Source organism: Salvelinus fontinalis, chromosome 25, assembly GCF_029448725.1.
Source record: "Salvelinus fontinalis isolate EN_2023a chromosome 25, ASM2944872v1, whole genome shotgun sequence".
Lineage (NCBI taxonomy): Eukaryota > Metazoa > Chordata > Actinopteri > Salmoniformes > Salmonidae > Salvelinus > Salvelinus fontinalis.
In genome coordinates, this window is record NC_074689.1 from 28342464 (window position 1) to 28361301 (window position 18838).

At 44.0% G+C, this 18838-nt stretch overlaps 1 protein-coding gene across 1 annotated transcript in view; it reads left to right on the plus strand.

Annotated features, from left to right (window-relative positions):
* The first annotated feature begins 6454 nt into the window (after window positions 1-6454).
* LOC129823068 (activin receptor type-2B-like) overlaps window positions 6455-18838 on the plus strand; it is an 88830-nt gene continuing 76446 nt past the window's right edge. The window contains exon 1 of the mRNA XM_055881785.1: window positions 6455-6929. Coding sequence (XP_055737760.1) covers window positions 6878-6929 — 52 coding nt within the window. The 5' untranslated portion in view covers window positions 6455-6877. The remainder of the gene's footprint in view (window positions 6930-18838) is intronic.

An 18838-nucleotide genomic window follows, 5' to 3' on the forward strand; every position in this document is an offset into this window, starting at 1 on the left:
GCTCCCCCTCCAACCTGACAGAGCTTGAGAGGATCTGCACAGAAGAATGGGAGAAACTCCCCAAATACAGCGTCACACCCAAGAAGACTAAGAGGTTGTAATCACTGCCAAAGGTGCTTCAAAAAAGTACTGAGTAAAAGGTATGAATACTTGTGTGTAGATTGATGAGGACAATTTAAAAAAAATATATTTTAAAATAAGGCTGTGACATAACAAAATGTGGGAAAAGTGAAGGGTCTGAAAACTTTCCGAATGGACTGTTTCACTATGGCAGAATGGAATTAATTGGACCATCTTTTTATCTGTGCATCTTGACTAATTAGACAATTTTGCTAGGTTGTCTTCAGGTTACCTCAGCTAAACTACAAGCACCTCCAACCCAGACCTACTAAACTAAAGCCTTCTCATTAATCAAAAACATGATACTCTGGGAAACATTTTCGTGGTGCAAAGGAGCAGAGATTTGTGCAAAACCCACTGTAAACTTCATTATAATCCGTCAGTGGTGCAATTTATAACACTTATTTCTTCTAACGCTTTCCAACAATTTATAAACACTAACAATTTATAACACTTTGTAACAATTTATAAACACTGTAACAATTTATAACACTGTAACAATTTATAACACTGTAACAATTTATAACACTTTGTAACAATTTATAACACAGTGTAACAATTGATAAAACTAACAATTTACAACACTTTCTATAACCATTTATAACACTGTAAAAATTTATAACACTTTGTAACAATGTATAACACAGTGTAACAATTGATACAACTTTGCCAGAAAAGAATGAAGTGTACAGTGTTTATTTCTCACAGATCTGGGCTCGTTTGCATCACAAAAATAGTAATAAAATAATATTATGTCCCAAATAAAATACTAATATGAGTAGAGTGAGTACATAACTTCACAGTTCGCTCACAGATTTGCAGAAGAAAATGTATTTGTCTCAGGTTTAAGACATTAAGTAGCTGAATAGGTTTCGCCTCCACTGGATTGCTCGTGATCAGTTTAATGTTTGCCAGAGATATTGTTTTGCTGGAAAACGATTTCCACCACTCCATCAAATATTGACACAGTTCCAGCTCTGTGAGTTATACGAGATGCTTCCTTGAAGCATACAGTAGCAATCACTACAAAACGTAGACGACAGATTTCCCTCTGCTTAGATCTTATCAAATGCTAGATTTGTACAGCAACGTATCATATATTTTATGTGGGTAAAGCGTACTTACAGATCTGTGGCCCGAGAGTGGTATGTTCTATATGATGATCACCTCTCATTATGAAACATAATGGGGCGCATTAATCATTGATGGACATTAGGAACACATTGTGATCTTATGTAGAGGACTTACATTATGTTCTTTACCTATGACCAGAGGCACATGAGGCTCTGCTGATGACGGGGCACTGATGCAAGGCTGCCGTGTGATGCTCCCTGGCCTTGCATTAAATCCTCCAGCCTCACAGAGAAATAGTGCTGGTGCCTACCTGCACCAGCGGAGGCTGTTGAGGGGACGACGGCTCATAATAATGTCCGGAATGAAGTGAATAGAATAGCATCAAACACATGGAAACCATGGAAACCATGTGTTTGATGTATTTAATACCATTCCACTAATTCCACTCCAGCCATTACCATGAGCCTGTCCTTCCCAATTAAGGTACTACCAACTTCCTGTGACCTGCACATACTTTTTCTATCAATACATTAACTGAATGTGCAGTAGAGTGTGTGTGTGTGTGTGTGTGTGTGTGTGTGTGTGTGTGTGTGTGTGTGTGTGTGTGTGTGTGTGTGTGTGTGTGTGTGTGTGTGTGTGTGTGTGTGTGTGTGTGTGTGTGTGTGTGTGTGTGTGTGTGTGTGTGTGTGTGTGTGTGTGTGTGTGATACAAGCAACACCAAGAGAAAACAAACAATATGTTGTCAGAGAGATTCACATCACTTCTATCATATTGTCTCTCCTTCAACAGTCTCTCCTTCAACAGAACACTATCACACACCACATGCTGTTCAAAGAGCACTGCCGGGTTGGCCACTCATAAGTATATTCGTTTCCACGTCGGAAAACTAGCCTTCTGCTAATCTAATGGCTAACTGCCATAGGACCGAGTTTGGAAACCCTGCCATAGACGAGGAGCCCACTGTCACCATAAACCTGCCATACTCCCAACTGATAAGCATTGTATTAGTAGTGAAGTATGAAAACCGTCCCTAAACGGAACAGGCCTACAATCCAACCTTCATGTTGATTAGTGTGTGCTTTAAGTTGCATCTGATGTATCTGATGTATGTCCGTTTGTTATTCAGCTTCACTTGTTGTCCATCATCATCGCCTGCAATACAGCAAACCTCGGTAATTACACCACAGTTGTAGTGGATTATTATGGGTTGTCTGAGGGAGGTCATTAGGGCTGCGTGTTGACTAATGATAGTTTTGCACCGTTTAGTATTTTTCTAAAAGCTACAGAGCTTTTTGAAACTGAGCTGTCGTGCACCATGCCATTTGATTAAGTGAGATGAATGTTTCATATAAACATGACAGAATAAACTGAGTCTGTTTAACCACAAAGGATGTGTTGGCAGGTTCAACAAATGGTGCCGCAACGATCAACCACTGTCTTAAGGAAATGTTAAGGAATCGTAACCTTTCCTCCTGTTCCCATGGCAACCATTAAGGGTGGAGAGATATCATATATGAACAACATGAGGGAGCATTTTACACATTACTGCCTGTCAATAATATACCTCTCCCAACTGACATCACCCTTGCAATTTCCACTGTTTTGATCTCACATAAACTCACTCTTGACACCAAACGTCTTTTGATTCAAGAATGTCTGAGGCTTAAAGTTTTGCTTTGAGTCCCTCTTTCATGATCTGTCTCTTTGCAGGATATGTGTGTGATTCTGTAGAGCAGGACAGAGCTGAAGAAAAAAGAGAAGACACAAAAAGAACACATTAGTGGTGTCAGATCATATTTTGAGACATCACTGACAACTTTCTATTTAACCTGGAAAGTCTGGTTAGGAACACATTTTTTTTTTTTTACAATGACAGCCTACCGGGGAACAGTGCCCCTTGTTCAGGGGCAGAATGACAGATTTTTACCGTGTCAGCTCAGGGATTCGATCCAGCAACCTTTCAGTTACTGGCCCAATACTCTAACCACTAGGCTACCTGCCAGCCTGGTAGGAGGTTATGATTATAGGCGGCTATGATGCTTAGAATTGATGTTTTTCACACAGAATACTTTAGTTTACGCATGTGCATCCTTTTGCACGATATCTCTAACACTATGTACACTCATTCACTACAAGTGTTACCTGAGACATGCACACTGAGCTGAGGGACAATCCACCAAACTCTCTCTCTCTCTCTCTCTCTCTCTTTTTAATCATTACAATTCTTTCCACTTGGCCAACATTCCAGTAACTTACTAACTAACACAAATACTTCAGTCTCAAACTAAAACAATGAGACTGGATGAGAATTTACTATTTTAGAGGCTAAAACCTGTCAGCTGCTATATTTTCAAAGCTCATTATAGAATACACCTAATGTTAAAATTATCCACATGTTACTACCTTGCTATATGCAGACAGTTAATCTGGCTAACTCATTCAAGCAGTGATCACTTTTTTACAGCTAAGCCGTAGCGCATGGTATCCAGACTTACAATGTGCTACAGGCTTGAGCTCCAGACAAGAGGAGATATTTCATTGTTAGGTTTCAATGTTCTCCAAATCTTCAGCTCCTGGCAAGATGAGGATCTGGATCAATATTTTCACTTTTCACACACACCCAGAGAGAGAGAGAGAGAATAACAACCAAGAACAAAGGGGAGAGAAAGAGAGAGAGAGTATGTGTGGGAGCGAGAGATGCGCCATGAAATGAATAACTGTCACATACTTCGTTGGGTGCGGTTAGCTTCGCTTGAATGATTACGATGATGATCTAATGACAGTACACAGCTTTTCATATTCTTCATTTGGCTGAGTGCTCCTTGGCAGACCTACTCAACAGATTTGTGGATGAGGCACAGAAATACTCATCTCTTCCTTCTCCGGCTAAGAGAAGGTGTGTGTGTGTGTGTGTGTGTGTGTGTGTGTGTGTGTGTGTGTGTGTGTGTGTGTGTGTGTGTGTGTGTGTGTGTGTGTGTGTGTGTGTGTGTGTGTGTGTGTGTGTGTGTGTGTGAGAGCGAGTTGGAGGCCGGCTGCTATCTACTACTGTAATATTTCTCCTGTCACTATGAGAAATATCTAGCCAGTGGGTAAAAAACTTCAGAAGAAGAGGTTACATATTGCATTCCTCAAAAGCTACGTTTTGGAACCATCCCTTTGTGTTGTTACAAATATGTTTCTGTAGTAGTAGTAGATGTTCATAACATTTCATTACATAACTTCACTAAAATATCATGTCTCACTCAATGTGACAAGGCTTCTTGGCCTACAAATTCTGCGTAGTTCTGGAAAGCTGTTCTGGACCAATTCATAATGAACGCCAATTATCTTTGTACGATGTCCATTGTGTACACTGTGTAAAAACAATGACGTGTTTCCAAGTTACGACATATAACCCTTTGCCAGATTTTGATACATCTGAACTATTTTCTTACAACTACAGACACATATAGAGATACACTATATATACAGCAGTATGTGGACACCCCTTCAAATTAGTGGATTCGGCTATTTCAGCCACACCGGTTGCTGACAGGTGTATAAAATCAAACACACAGCCATGCAATCTCCATAGACAAACATCGGCAGTAAAATTTCCCGTACTGAAGAGCTCAGTGACTTTCAACGTGGCACCGTCATAGGATGCAACCTTTCCAAAATTTCTGCCCTGCTAGAGCACCGGTCAATTGTAAGTGCTGTTATTGTGAAGTGGAAACATCTAGGAGCAACAACGGCTCAGCCGCGAATTGGTAGGCCAAACAAACTCACAGAATGGGCCCGCCGAGTGCTGAAGTGCGTAGCGTGTAAATATCGTCTGTCCTCGGTTGCAACACTCGCTACAGAGTTCCAAACGGCCTCTGGAAGCAAAGTCAGTACAAAAGCTGTTCATTGGGAGCTTCATGAAATGGGTTTCCATGGCTGAGCAGCCACACACAAGCCTAAGATCACCATGCGCAATGCCAAGCGTTGGCTGGAGTGGTGTAAAGCTGGCCGCCATTGGACTCTGGAGCAGTGGAAACGAGTTCTCTGGAGTGATGAATCATGCTTCACCATCTGGCAGTCCGACAGAAGAATTTGGGTTTGGCTGATGCCATGAGAACGCTACCTGCCACAATGCATAGTGCCAACTGTAAAGTTTGGTGGAGGAGGTATAAAGGTCTGGGGCTGTTTTTCATGGTTCGGGCTAGGCCCCTTAGTTCCAGTGAAGGGAAATCTTAACGCTAGAGCATACAATGACATTCTAGAGAATTCTGTGCTTCCAACTTTGAGGCAACCGTTTGGGGAAGGGCCTTTCCTGTTTCAGCATGACAAAGCAAGGTCCATACAGAAATGGCTAGTTGAGATCGGTGTGGAAGAACTTGACTGGCCTGCACAGAGCCCTGGCCTCAACCCCATCGAACACCTTTGGGATGAATTGGAACGTAGACTGCGAACCAGGCCTAATCGCCCAACATCAGTGCCCGACCTCACTAGTGCTCTTGTGGCTGAATGGAAGCAAGTCCCCGCAGCAATGTTCCAACATCTAGTGGAAAGCCTTCCCAGAAGAGTGGAGGCTGTTATAGCAGCAGAGGGGGGACCAACTCCATATTAATGCCTATGACTTTGGAATGAGATGTTTGACGAGCAGGCGTTCACATATGTTTGGTCATATAATGTATGTATGGCTCTATATAAGGGTATTTGGCTTTATATATGGCTCTGATCACATACAATATGTCATTGTAATATGCTGTTAGAACTGCAATAACCAATTAAACTTGCTACTTATAGCAGGTATTCATAAAGATTAATTATACGTGGTTAGGCTTATAAGTACCTAGTTCAGAGACGTACATAGCATAGGCTATATTAATAATCTGCCATTGGTCATTTCACCATTTTTCATATGGTTTAATTGATTTGATCTCCAGGATGCCTAAGATAAATAAACATATTGTAATGAAAGCATACTTACCTTTATAAAAAGCAGAACTTAGTGTGCAGCATTTTCCAAAAATCAAACCAGGTTTTCTTTCCAACCACTTTTGTTAAGCCAAAAAGAGGTTGCTGTTTAGATGTAGGCATCAGCAATTCCCTCCACATATGATATTTTTTGGCCTGTTGACCTTTATTATCAACGTCTAGTAGTCTCTGATTTAATTCCCTCTATGTCCTACTACCCGCCTAGCATTTTGCTCCAGGATTGCTGCACTGCACTCCACCCCATGCCTCTTTGATTGCATTCCTGTATTTTATTTAAACATCCGGGTTTTCCCACTGACTGCGCTTACTCCCCTCTCAGAAGCCATCTTGGACGCAGTTCAGTTTCTTGCATGTGAATGTCGGACCCTGTCCTCAGCGACTCACGACAACAGAGTAGAAACGGTTAACGCGCACCGCGGAGCGAGAAATGTGTTTATTTTAATCATCGAGTTTATTTTACCTTGTCGATTTTACATCCTGGAATCGACCGATCCTTTCCCGATGGATTTGTTTATATGTAAAACTTACTTCTAGCCCGTGCAATTTTGTTGCATTGGGGGACTGTACACACAAAAGCAACGCGAACTCTTGGTGCTGTGGACATCGAAGGCCTTGGGTCATTTGGCTCGTTGTGTTATGCCGATCATCTTTTTAAATGTTCGCAAAGGAAAAGAGGTTCAAAAGGAGAACATCTGGTGTGTTTCTTTTTAATTAAAGGAATATGTTTGCTTCCTGGCTGACTTTTGCACTTCTTCTGGGAACTTTTTGTGCAGGTAAGCACCCTATTATGTCATATCGCTTATTGAGGTTAGCGAATTGTCAATCAGTTATAGACTGTATCCAGTCATTTCAAATTGTAAGAGAATCTAATAATGTAGAGACAAGCCAGGGATAACATGCTGTAGGTAGTCGCTTGGCTATTGATATTGCCTTAAATATAAATGATAGTTATCTTATTATATTTTTATCAAATGGCATTGAAATAGCTAATGCAGTAATTCAATAGTTGACATCTTGTTTATGTTATTTTAATAAGTGACGATGCGAGAGGTTATTTTGGCTTCTCGATGCAGTGATTCATTGTCTATAAAGATCAATAAGTAGATCGCAACCACATATAATTTCCGAATTATTTCGATTATTTTGTCATATCTATTGTCAAGGCTCAGTGATGAAAATAGATGTATCGTTTTTATTCGACTATATCTTTTATTTACGTCTGGCAGCTCGTATTTGGCAGAAATATGAAATAAGTCATGTGGCCTCATAATGTTTCAAAGATCATTTTAAATATAGAAGTGTGGTACTCTATTGGAAAATACAGAAATATGCAAGAGATCCACAAGCTGATTTGAAGTGTTTTGCACGATTATAAGACACATTTATCCGTGTAGTTTGTCCTGTGTAGACAACCGTTTTTTTAAGCAGGAGTGAAGATTTCTCTCGCCATTGAAGCGCATGACAGGGAGGTGTTGATACTGGAATGAATGATACTTATTTCAGATCACAACAAGTAGTAGAATTCCACACGTATTTCACAGAGCCCAATATCACGTAGCCTAATAGTTTTTCTTGTAACAACAAATAATGTACGCTTTGGCTTTGGGGTTTTCCAAATAGGTTTTTAATAAGTATTCTACTCTGGATTTCCACGCGAAATGGAATGAATTAAATGCATTATGTGATTGTTCTGTTGTGTAGTTTCCTTTTCTAAAATGGCTCTTGTGTCTATTTTTGTTTTTGTTGAAATAAAATGATTTATGTCACATATCTGAAAAATGTATCAAGTTAATGAATCACTTTTGTGTATGATTACCATTCATTCCAAAGCACAGACACAAATTATGCTTGTTGTCAAACACTATCCTAATGTCCTGATATTTTGGTAATTGGTTACAAAGTGGCAATTCTGGATACTTAGCCAATACAGTGTTGCCTGGCTCCCCATACTACTTGCTCCGGCCAAATGCTACACCACGCCCAGGGACATTTGTTTCTTCTCCGCAATGAAGTATAAAGTACAATAACAAATGTAGCCAACGACAGAGCAGCGGAATATTCTAGTGTGAGTTGTCAGGCTAAATGCAGGTTCAATGCATTCTACAGTGACTTGGTTAGCCTACATAAAAGTTCACAGGGCCGTAGAGCCAGGCAGATTACCAGGACGCGTGCTCCGAACATGCTCTGACCAGCTGGCAAGTGTCTTCACTGACATTTTCAAGCTCTCCCAGTCTGTAATACCTACATTTCAAGCAGACCACCATAGTTCCTGTGCCCAAGAACACCGAGGTAACCTGTCTAAATGACTATCGCCCCGTAACACTCACATCTGTAGCCATGAAATGCTTCGAAAGGCTGGTCTTGGCTCACATCAACACCATAGACACCCAGGACTCACTCCAATTCGTAAGCCGCTCAACAGATCCACAGATGATGACAATCTCTATTGCACTCCACACTGTCCTCTCCCACCTGGACAAGAGGAACACCTACGTGAGAATGCTGTTCATTGACTACAGCTCAGCGTTCAACACCATAGTACCCTCCAAGATCATAAACTCAGGACCCTGGGACTGAACACCTCCATCTGCAACTAGATCCTGGACTTCCTGACGGGCCTCCCCAGGTGGTGAGGGTAGGCAACAACACATCCGCCACACTGACCCTTAACACAGGTGCCCCTCAGGGGTGTGTGCTTAGTCCTCTCTAACACCAATATTACGTTTGCGGACAACATGAGTGGTTGGCCTGATCACCATGACGACAGGGAGACCGCCTATAGGGATGAGGTCAGAGACCTGGCAGTGTGGTGTCAGGGAAAACAACCTCTCCCTCAACGTCAGCAAGACAAAGGAGCTGATCTAGGACTACAGGAAACGGAGGGCCAAGGACGCCCCCATTCACATCAACAGGGCCTTTAGTAGAGCGGATTGAGAGCTTTATGTTCACATCACTAAGGATCTAACATGGTCCAATCACACCAGCACAATCGTGAAACGGGCACCACAACGCCTCTTCCACCACAGGAGGCTGAAAGAGGTTAGTGCGTACGGCCAGAACATCACTGGGGCTGAGCTACCGATGCACTAAGTCTGGAACCAACAGGACCCTGAACAGTTACTACCCCCAAGCCTGCTAAACAGAACATCACTGGGGCTGAGCTACCGATGCACTAAGTCTGGAACCAACAGGACCCTGAACAGTTACTACCCCCAAGCCTGCTAAACAGAACATCACTGGGGCTGAGCTACCGATGCACTAAGTCTGGAACCAACAGGACCCTGAACAGTTACTACCCCCAAGCCTGCTAAATAGTTAACCAAATAGCTACCTGGGCTAACTATTTGCATGTAACCTTTTTTTTGACTCCTCACACGCTGCAGCTACTGTTTATCTATCCTGTTGCCCAGTCACTTTATCCCTACCTATATGTACATATCTACCTCAATACAAGAAACGTAGTCCTTTCAACCATCCAAGTCCTAAAGATCACTAGGGATATGATAGGTCAATGGCAATACTCTTGGTTTCTTGTAAGCAACAGAAAGATACGTTCTCAATACACAACCAAAACATTTGGGCTACTATTGAACATCACATGTGTTGTCCCTTTTCTGAGCAAGTCCGTGGGAAGAGACAAGTCATTGTAATGAAACATGCCAAATCATCGCTGCCACTCAGATCATTAGCAGCCAGAATAGTGAAATGGTTTTGCAATGCAGTAAGAGGGGTCTCGTAAAACGTTCTGTTTTGGCTGCTGGATGCGTTGTGTAATGGCCTCACTGATTCCGTGGCTCCCTGGATAGCAGTAGAGGTAGTAAATATGCAGCTTCGCTGTGCTCTGCTCTTTTCAGCTGATCATCCACTCTGTTGAGACAAAGGAAGCCGGATCCCTGCCCGTGCTCTCTCCATCTCTCCCTCTACCTCTCTCACCTCCTTTACCTCTCTCTCCTCCTCTCTGTCTTTCCCTCTACTTCTCTCTTTCTCGCTCTCTCTCTCCTCTACCTCTCCCGTCTCTACCTCTCCCGCTCTCTCCCTCTTCTACCCCTCCCGTCTCTACCTCTCCCGCTCTCTACCTCCTCTACCTCTTTCTTTCTCTTTCTCTCTACCTCTCTTTCTCTCTCTCTACTAGCAGGAGATGCTGACCTGAGTCATAGCATCTCTCTCCTCACTCACTCCTGTCGATTCATTGGCTTTTGCTGAGTGGAGGAGAGACTGCGATTGTCCCGTAACGTCTATGACAGCACGGCGTCAGCCGAGGCAAGGGCTGCATGTCCCGGTGTCGATTGACCTTGCCCACCGACGTGTGTGTGTGTGTGTGTATATGTATATATATATATATGTATGTATGTGTGTGTGTGTGCGCATGTACTGTGTGAGAGCAGGACATGGGGTTTGGAATGCTTTTAGTGCTTTCTCATCGTAACATCACTGAATCAGTAACAATGTGGTGTGCTGTGCTGTGCTGGATTTTCAAAGGTTTGGCCACATGGTGTAGTGGGGGAGGGTTGCTCCTCTGGGTTATAATGGCCACTGCTTTACCCTCTCTTCTCTACCTGAGACACACAACATCTAGCCAATTTCTGCATATTGTCCTGAGATTTGCAGTTAAATGCATTTATCATTTTCATATGGATACATTTTCTAGGCATTGACAGAGAATTAGGGAGGGGGAGTGTAAGAGGGGGACAAACACTGTGGGGGATGGGTAGCCTCTAGCAGGCGTAGACTTTTAAAGTGACAGGGTCTATTTTCCCCCCCTGCCAAGAAACAAAGATGTTGAGCTGTAGGAGATTCATGGCATAGTTGTTTGGGAGAGAATCGGTCAATTTCTTTTCCAACAAGGATGAATGTGTGAGCCCACAGAAAAGGATGTGTTTTGTTTTGAGCTTTCATGAATCAATTTTTCTCATAAAGATGGCAGGCATCTTGTAGTTTTTGCGTCACCCCCCCCCCCCCCACCCCCCCACCTCATAACTTGTTGTAGAAAGCAATTGGCACTTTAACATGAGAGACGGGCTGGAATTCTGCCCTGAAAATCCTAACCACTGCTTGACTCCATGCTGTTCATTCATCAACACTTGTATTAGTTATCATGTTTTCTCAGTCATTTCCTAGAATGGAACAAAAACGAGCAGAAATTAATCTCATTGCATAGAAATCTGGCCCCCGCAGCAAAATCATTCTCAATGCTTGTTGTGAAAGCAAATCTCACATAGAAAAAGCAGTGATTGTTCAATAGCAAGTACAAATATTGTAAAGAAATAGGCTGTGACCATGATCAAATTAATATTCAGCTTCAGTTGAATGTGACAATGTGGCGAACTGAAGCAACGCAAAGGTAGAACTTTCTTCACCTCTGTGCAAAAGTCTTGTTTTTGAGAGTGGGGTTCAGAATCGGACACATTTACAGCAGCCAGGTTAGAGTGAGGGAAGAAGGAAGCAGCGAGTTTGGTTGGAGCAGCGAGGGAGATCAGCGCTGGCTGTGGAATTTCCTCGTTGTCCGCCTCACGCTGTGAGAGGCTTAGCACGCTCCTTCATAACATGTTGCGCAAACACGGGAAGAAATGTATGCAATGCACCACTTGCATGCCTTATGTGATTGGCTTCGGTCCCTGAAAGTGAAGAAACGTTGCCTCCATTAATCTGTCGGTTTACAATGGCTTCTTTCCTAATTTAACTGCAGATCTCCAAAACCCACAGAAAGAATGAGGGGCTAATTTGAAAAGCGCAGATCAAAAATCTGGTTACAACATGGATGTCCTTGGGGCTCCCTTCTCCCAGTGTATGGGGAAACATGAGCCATCCATGTTTGACTCTACTGCTGCGGCTTGGCACAAATCGCGACTCATGGCAGGTTTGAACCCAACCAAAATGTATTCAATGGAGCACAGCGGCCCAGTGAGCGATTACATTTTCTCGCCCACAGCAAAGACGCTGTGCGAAAGGAAATGGAACATGATTGCATTGACTGTGTATTGACAGAGCGGCTGAATTGATGATTGTGTAGGGGTAAATGTATGATATGCTGGCTATTTGAAAAAACACTGATTTACTCTTGATAGCCTAATGCAAGTACAGTTAGTCACTACAGGCTTATTTTGCTGTATTTGCCTTATGTTTCAGCTATTTGCTAAGCTGAAGCATTAATGGAATCTCTCCTAACAGCTATTAATATAGCTTGTTACAGGAGACAGAACATCATAAGCCAGAGCACATTGCAGTTGTCATCTTTAGTGCACTGGCTGGTTCTAAGTTAAACCTTATCCTAATGCTCCTATGTCTTCATCCTTGCCATTCCTGGTGGGGCAATGTTGACTCCTTTAGTTTACTGCCAGGATGAGGCCTCATGCATAGTTGTTTGCCTGCTGAAAACGGCCATTAACTGTGCTCATGCTTGGTGCTTGGGGATGGGCAACTCTTAAGCCTATACGCCTATAGAGATGGTTGAGATTAGTTTACTTTTAAGAGAGGGGCACTTCATTTGCACGGTTTATCACCGTCCTTGTGAACTTTTTTCCTCTGCATGGGCCTGGGAAACATGCTGAGTGCTGACAAACAGGCATTGCTTGCCAAACCTTGGATAATGTCTCAGGTTAGTTATATCTTGTCCCCAATTCTATTATTTCTGAAGTGCGAGTGCAGTGTTTGAAGTGGGAAGGCTTGTGAGCGTCCCAGCTCGGTTGTGTGCTGCTGAGAAGCCACAGTGTTCTGGCCCCAGCGTTTGTTTACCTATGCCGATAACACGTATCTGGGCAAAGCCGCATGGGTGGAATGCGGTATATAAACAATGATATTTGGCAAGGCCTTATCTTGCCGTGGGCCGTGTCGTACATCATACGCAGCACTCAAAGTCCTCCTGAACATGCAGTGGGATGGGATTAGCCAAGCGTTTGCTGTTCGATAATACGTGCCACGTTTCATAGCATGATAATGTATTACCGATGTTTACTGTTTAGCACAAAATGCAGAGATCAAGCTTTTAGAGTCAATTTCATATCCCGCTTGGGAAATGGATAGACAGCATCCAACAATCTAGATTCTACCCATATTCACTTTCATGTTTTTTCTCTTCAGACAACAAATGAGATTCCAATCTGGCTCTTTTATCTCTGTTGCCTAACTGCAGATTTATATGGTACCCAAATTCTTATAAAATGATGGGATATTCTTGAGCATTAGGGGCCACGGCAGAAGCCTCTAGTTAATGAAATATTGTAAGAACTGATGCTGTGTTCTTTGCCTTGGACCTGTTCTGTAGCAGGAGGGCCGTGCCGTGCTCTGTCCTTATAGAAAGTTGCCAGAACATTCTCTTCTCTACATTTGAGTTGATCACCAATACCAGACCGATACCATGACGTCAACCCTTTAGCCCCAGCCGCTAGACACTTTGATCTACAGGAATCAAATGGGTCTAAGCAATACGGTGGAAACTCAACCTGACCTGCAAGATAGATAGGGTAACTCACTCCACCCAGAGCCACGGGAAATGTCTAGAGGATTTGGCTATCAATCAATCAAATGTATTTATAAAGCCCTTCTTACATCAGCCAATGTCACAAAGTGTTGTACAGAAACCCAGCCTAAAATCCCAAACACCAAGCACTGCAGATGTAGAAGCACGGTGGCCAGGAAAAACTCCCTAGAAAGGCAGGAACCTAGAAAGTAACCTAGAGAGGAACCAGGCTCTGAGGTGTGGCCAGTCCTCTTCTGGCTGTGCCGGGTGGAGATTATAACAGAACATGGCCAAAATGTTCATAGATGACCAGCAGGGTCAAATAATAATAATCACAGTGGTTGTAGAGGGTGCAACAGGTCAGCACCTCAGGAGTAAATTGGCTTTTCATACCCGATCGTTCAGAGTATCTCTACCACTCCTGCTGTCTCTAGAGAGTTGAAAACAGCAGGTCTGGGACAGGTAGCACGTCCGGTGAACAGGTCAGGCTTCCATAGCCGCATGGCAGAACAGTTGAAACTGGAGCAGCAGCACAACCAGGTGGACTGGGGACAGCAAGGAGTTATCAGGCCAGGTAGTCCTGGGGTTTGGTTTTGGCTAGGGTTGGTTTTGCATTGGGGCATAATTTATCTTTCCCTCTGTCCTCTGATTTTCTGCTCCACTCATTCTCCCCATTTCAGAGAGAAGTGGTTGCAACAACTTTAACTCACTGTGAGTGCTAGGGGGGATGGGGGTGGCTGCTGGTTTTGGAGCTCCTTTCACTGTGGGATTGATGGCCCTCATGCTCCTATGTCTGAAAGAAGCCTCCTCTTCCCCCAGAGGACCTGCGGGGTGGCTCCCCCCTCCTAGGTCTCTCCTCTCTAGAGGCCATTTGTCTGAGAATCTGGGTCCCCTTTCTGGTGGGGTAGACCCAGCCCCTATCTAGGGCCCCCCATCTGCTTTTGTGTCCCACGCACTGACCCACCCCTCCTGTGCTGAGATGTCAGGCAGGCTGCTGCTGGCCTGTTTGTGGAGCCTGTGGGCCCCATGCTGGGGGTGGGACTGGGAGAGGAGGCAGGGGGGATGGGGCATGGTGGTCAGTCACCCATTCCCCTTTTGAGTTTAGTAGGATATTGACACCACCTCTCTCAGGACAGGGGGGTGAGAACAAAGATTCCCATTTTACGTCTGGGTTGTACTCTGGAGGATGCGGATGTGTGAAGGACTGTTCTGCGATGTGTGGATTAGGGATGTTAACTTTAACCGCGTGAATATTTAAACAATAGGGCCAAGAAAGGTGGGTTATTTAGGACAAACAGTCTGGGTTGGCTAAGAATCAAAGGATTGTTGACATGTAAACTATTTTTCCTCTCCAAATGTTTATTGAAAGCATCAATTCATTTGCACAATGATCAGTTGTCTAGCGAAGCTCACTCACCACAGATTTCTCTCTCTCCATACCAGCTCAAAAATGTCTACGTACTAACTCAACATTTCCAGGTAGTTGAATATGCATATAGGATATGTTTCTTCATTTGTAGTATTTTGTGCCGATTTCCATCTATCCATGTTGCAGAGAGTTCAGGCCAAAGAGTTGAATCTTGGTTTCATCAGACCAGAGAATCTTGTTTCTCATAGTCTGAGAGTCCTTTAGGTGTCTTTTGACAAACTCCAAGCAGGCTGTCATGTGCCTTTTACTGAGGAGTGTCTTCTGTCTTGCCGCTCTACCATAAAGGCCTGATTGGTGGAGTGCTGCAGAGATGGTTGTCCTTCTGGAAGGTTCTCCCATCTCCACATAGGAACTCTGGAGCTCTATCAGTGACCATCGGCAACATACTCTGACTGAAGCCCATGTTCCATTTGTCCTGGATGCGGCCTACATTTTTCAACTTCCCAAGCAGTTTGGCCGTCGTTAGGCTAGTTCACACCAAATCAAAGTTTTGGTATAAAAAAAAAAGCTGCCCATCGTCTAGATGGGGCCAACCTTTTCCATTCAATTGGGCTTCCGAGTGGCGCAACGGTCTAAAGCACTGCTAGTGGCGTCACTACAGACCCTGGTTCGATTTCAGGCTGTATCACAATCAGCTGGGATTGGGAGTCCCATAGGGCGGCTCACAATTGGCCCAGCATCGTCCAGGTTAGTGTTTGGCCGGGGTAGGCCATCATTGTAAATATCAATTTGTTCTTAATTGACTTGCCTAGTTAAATAAAGTCCTGTGTGGCTCAATTGGTGGAGTGTAGCACTTGCAACCCCAGGGTTGTGGGTTCGATTCCCACTGGGGACCAGTAAGAACAAGTATGAAAATGTATGCACTCACTACTGCTCTGGATAAGAGCGTCTGCTTACTGACTAAAATGTAAATGTATGCCGGCTTGCATATTTGGCTAATACATAGGTTACTCTAAACCAGATTGCATGGAATATGAGCACAATGTAACTTTTGGACCGCTTCTGAAAACATGTAACACACTTTATGGGGTGAACTATCCCCTTTAGCTATCTGGATCTAGATGCAGTGGTGTTTTCTCTGAGATGGATGGGTCAGGTCCTCTCCCCCTTCTTCCTCATCCCCTCACACCCCATGCCTGTGCTGTGTGTAGACTGTGGCGCAAACTCTCTATTCTCTCTCCCTTCTTCCTCATCCCCTCACACCCCATGCCTGTGCTGTGTGTAGACTGCGGAGCAAACTCTCTATTCTCTCCTGCTCTCCCTCCCTTGCTTGAGCTTCTTGTTGTTTTGATGGAGATGACGGCGGCAGCTGCTCGTCTGGTTTCTTCCTCATCCGCCGTCTCCAGATGGAGGCGTACACTGGTTCACGTAGACTCCCAGGCTCCTCTGGTGACCCTCCCGTCTCGGGCCCAGCTGTCGCAGACCGTCAACACACGCTTACACTTACAGACTTCTGTTTGACCATTTCTCTGATGTCTTCGGCATCCTGTTCCAGCACGGCCTTCATCTGGCTGAGAGGGAGCAAAAGGTGAAAAAAAGGCAGATTTCAGACCTTGAAGCCATTTTTCTGTGCCTTTTTAAAAATGATTCCCTTTATGACGTTGCCTGTGACTCAGCTTCATCATACATTTGTATCATATTGTAAGCCAAGGCCACTGCCAAAACGTTGCTGGAATCCTTGGTTTTGTTCTGTTCTTGTTTAATTTAATGTTACCGTGACCGTCTAGAGAACATACATTCACTATTGATGGACAATGGAGATTTTGGAGGAGTGTGTGAGAGGGTCACATATTCCCCCAGTCCTGAGAGGGGTAGCAGGCCGAACCATAGACATGGTGATGGGCAAGATTCTCTCGAGTGGTTGGGGGAGGGAAGGGGGGGGGGGCAGCGACAGAGGGAGAGGGTCACAGGGGGCGCGTCTTTGTCATGGTAAACCCAGTGACTTGACCACCTGCTGTGAATAAGGCTCCAACAATGGCTGTCTACAGCTGCATGGGAAATGGACAGCCCCCAAGGATGTAGACTGACTCTGAAAACTTTATCACACCACTGGGGGAAGTGTAAATATTACAGGCTAATTTTCAGAATTGAGTAGTCTACATTTACAGAGCTAACATTTCCTCTGAGCTTAATTTGAGAAAATAGTGAGTGGAGGTCATGCTTCAGGCTGTGTGATTATTTTAAATGTAGGGTAGATTAACACAATCTGGCTAATACGGGGCTCAGCATGTTCATATTGGCTATTTGTTAGGGTTGCTTTCAGGTCCAGGAAACTTCCCCCACGGCCAAATCCTATGACAAAATATTTACACAACTCATACTTTTGCGTCAGTAAGGATTTGTCGCTTAACATTTCTGTCTGGCAGTTGTGAGATGCTTTGAAAGAGAACCTCGGGAGTTATGCCCATCTCTCCCTGGTGCTGCTGAGGCTCAGTTGGTGCTTTGTGGGTCCATTGTCTAGGGTCCTTTTGTACTGTCACTGAGGGCAAACACTGATTGATCGCCGCACATTAAGCAATAGGCTAATATTATGCTGTCCCTGTCAGATGGGCGGCAGTGTATTCCGAGCCACGCAGACTGATAAATGAGGCTGAAACATTTCAGAGTCCTGGAACAAAGTAAATCCTATCCTCATTTTGAAAACTGTGCAGTTGAGTTGCCTTGCGCTGTGCGGCCAGAGTTCTGTGTTACTGTATTCTGTTGCTTTTTGTTGTGGTTGGTGAACACAGGGTGTTTCCCCACCCACACTACACACACAATGCCAGCTGGATTCATTGATTCCGATGGTTTATAGTGTGACGGAGAGGGCCTTCAGAAGGTCAGACCTTTGTAAACGGACCTTGTAGACAATACTGAATGTGCTGTGCAGTACATTCAGGCCTATGCTATGCCACCTCTGCATAAGGTATGCGGTTCAGGCCTTGTCGTGACCTAGTTTTGGAGCCCCCCCCACTGAGATTCCAGCGTTCCAGTCGGAAGGTGCCCTCTGCAGACCCTGTTGGTTTGGGATGAGAATGAGAGAATCGTCTGGTCCAATGGCTGTAGCCTGTCTGTACCCAGTCTCCACTCAGAATCCCTCACACACTGCCTCGCTCCGTTGGCAGGCCTCCCATCCACTCCGTTTCCCTCTCTTTTATATATGTATTCCTGTGCTCCGGTTTTTAAAAATGTATTATTTTTGTTTTGGTCCGTGGTTATGCGGTCGAGTTGTGGTTGGTGTTTTTCCAGTGGCTATAAATAGCAGAGTATTTGAGTTAGTATCTGAATGAGTGGGAGCAGAGCAGCGCAGAAGAAAAAGCCCTTTTTGGCATCCAGCTGGCGGCCTGCCAAAACCTGGCCGAGTGTAGCGTGGCGGCGGAGCGTGCTTTTGGAGGTGGTGTAGTAAAAAGGAGTGAAGAGCTGTTTAAAAAAAAAATAATAATATATATATATATATATATATCTCTTCTCTCTCGTCTGGTGTGTTTTTCTTTTTCGAGAAATGAAGGCAGCGTTGTGAATGTGAAGAGGCACTGTCTTGTTTTTGTATTTTGCTTGCTGATTGATTATCGTTTGGGGTTTCTTCGAGTAGGCCGAGGTTATGCGAATTGAGTTAGGGCGGGCTTTAATGCTATGACAAAAGTCTTTGTTGCTTATAATTTGAAAGATACCAATGTTAACTCAACCTTCATCCAGAGGACATTTGACTAGTGCTATTAAGAATTTAATAAACAATATTGCTTCTCAATATGACAGAAAATAAATGCAATTTGTTCCGAATTAAAGACCATGTCTGTCTTATCAAAGATTGAATCACT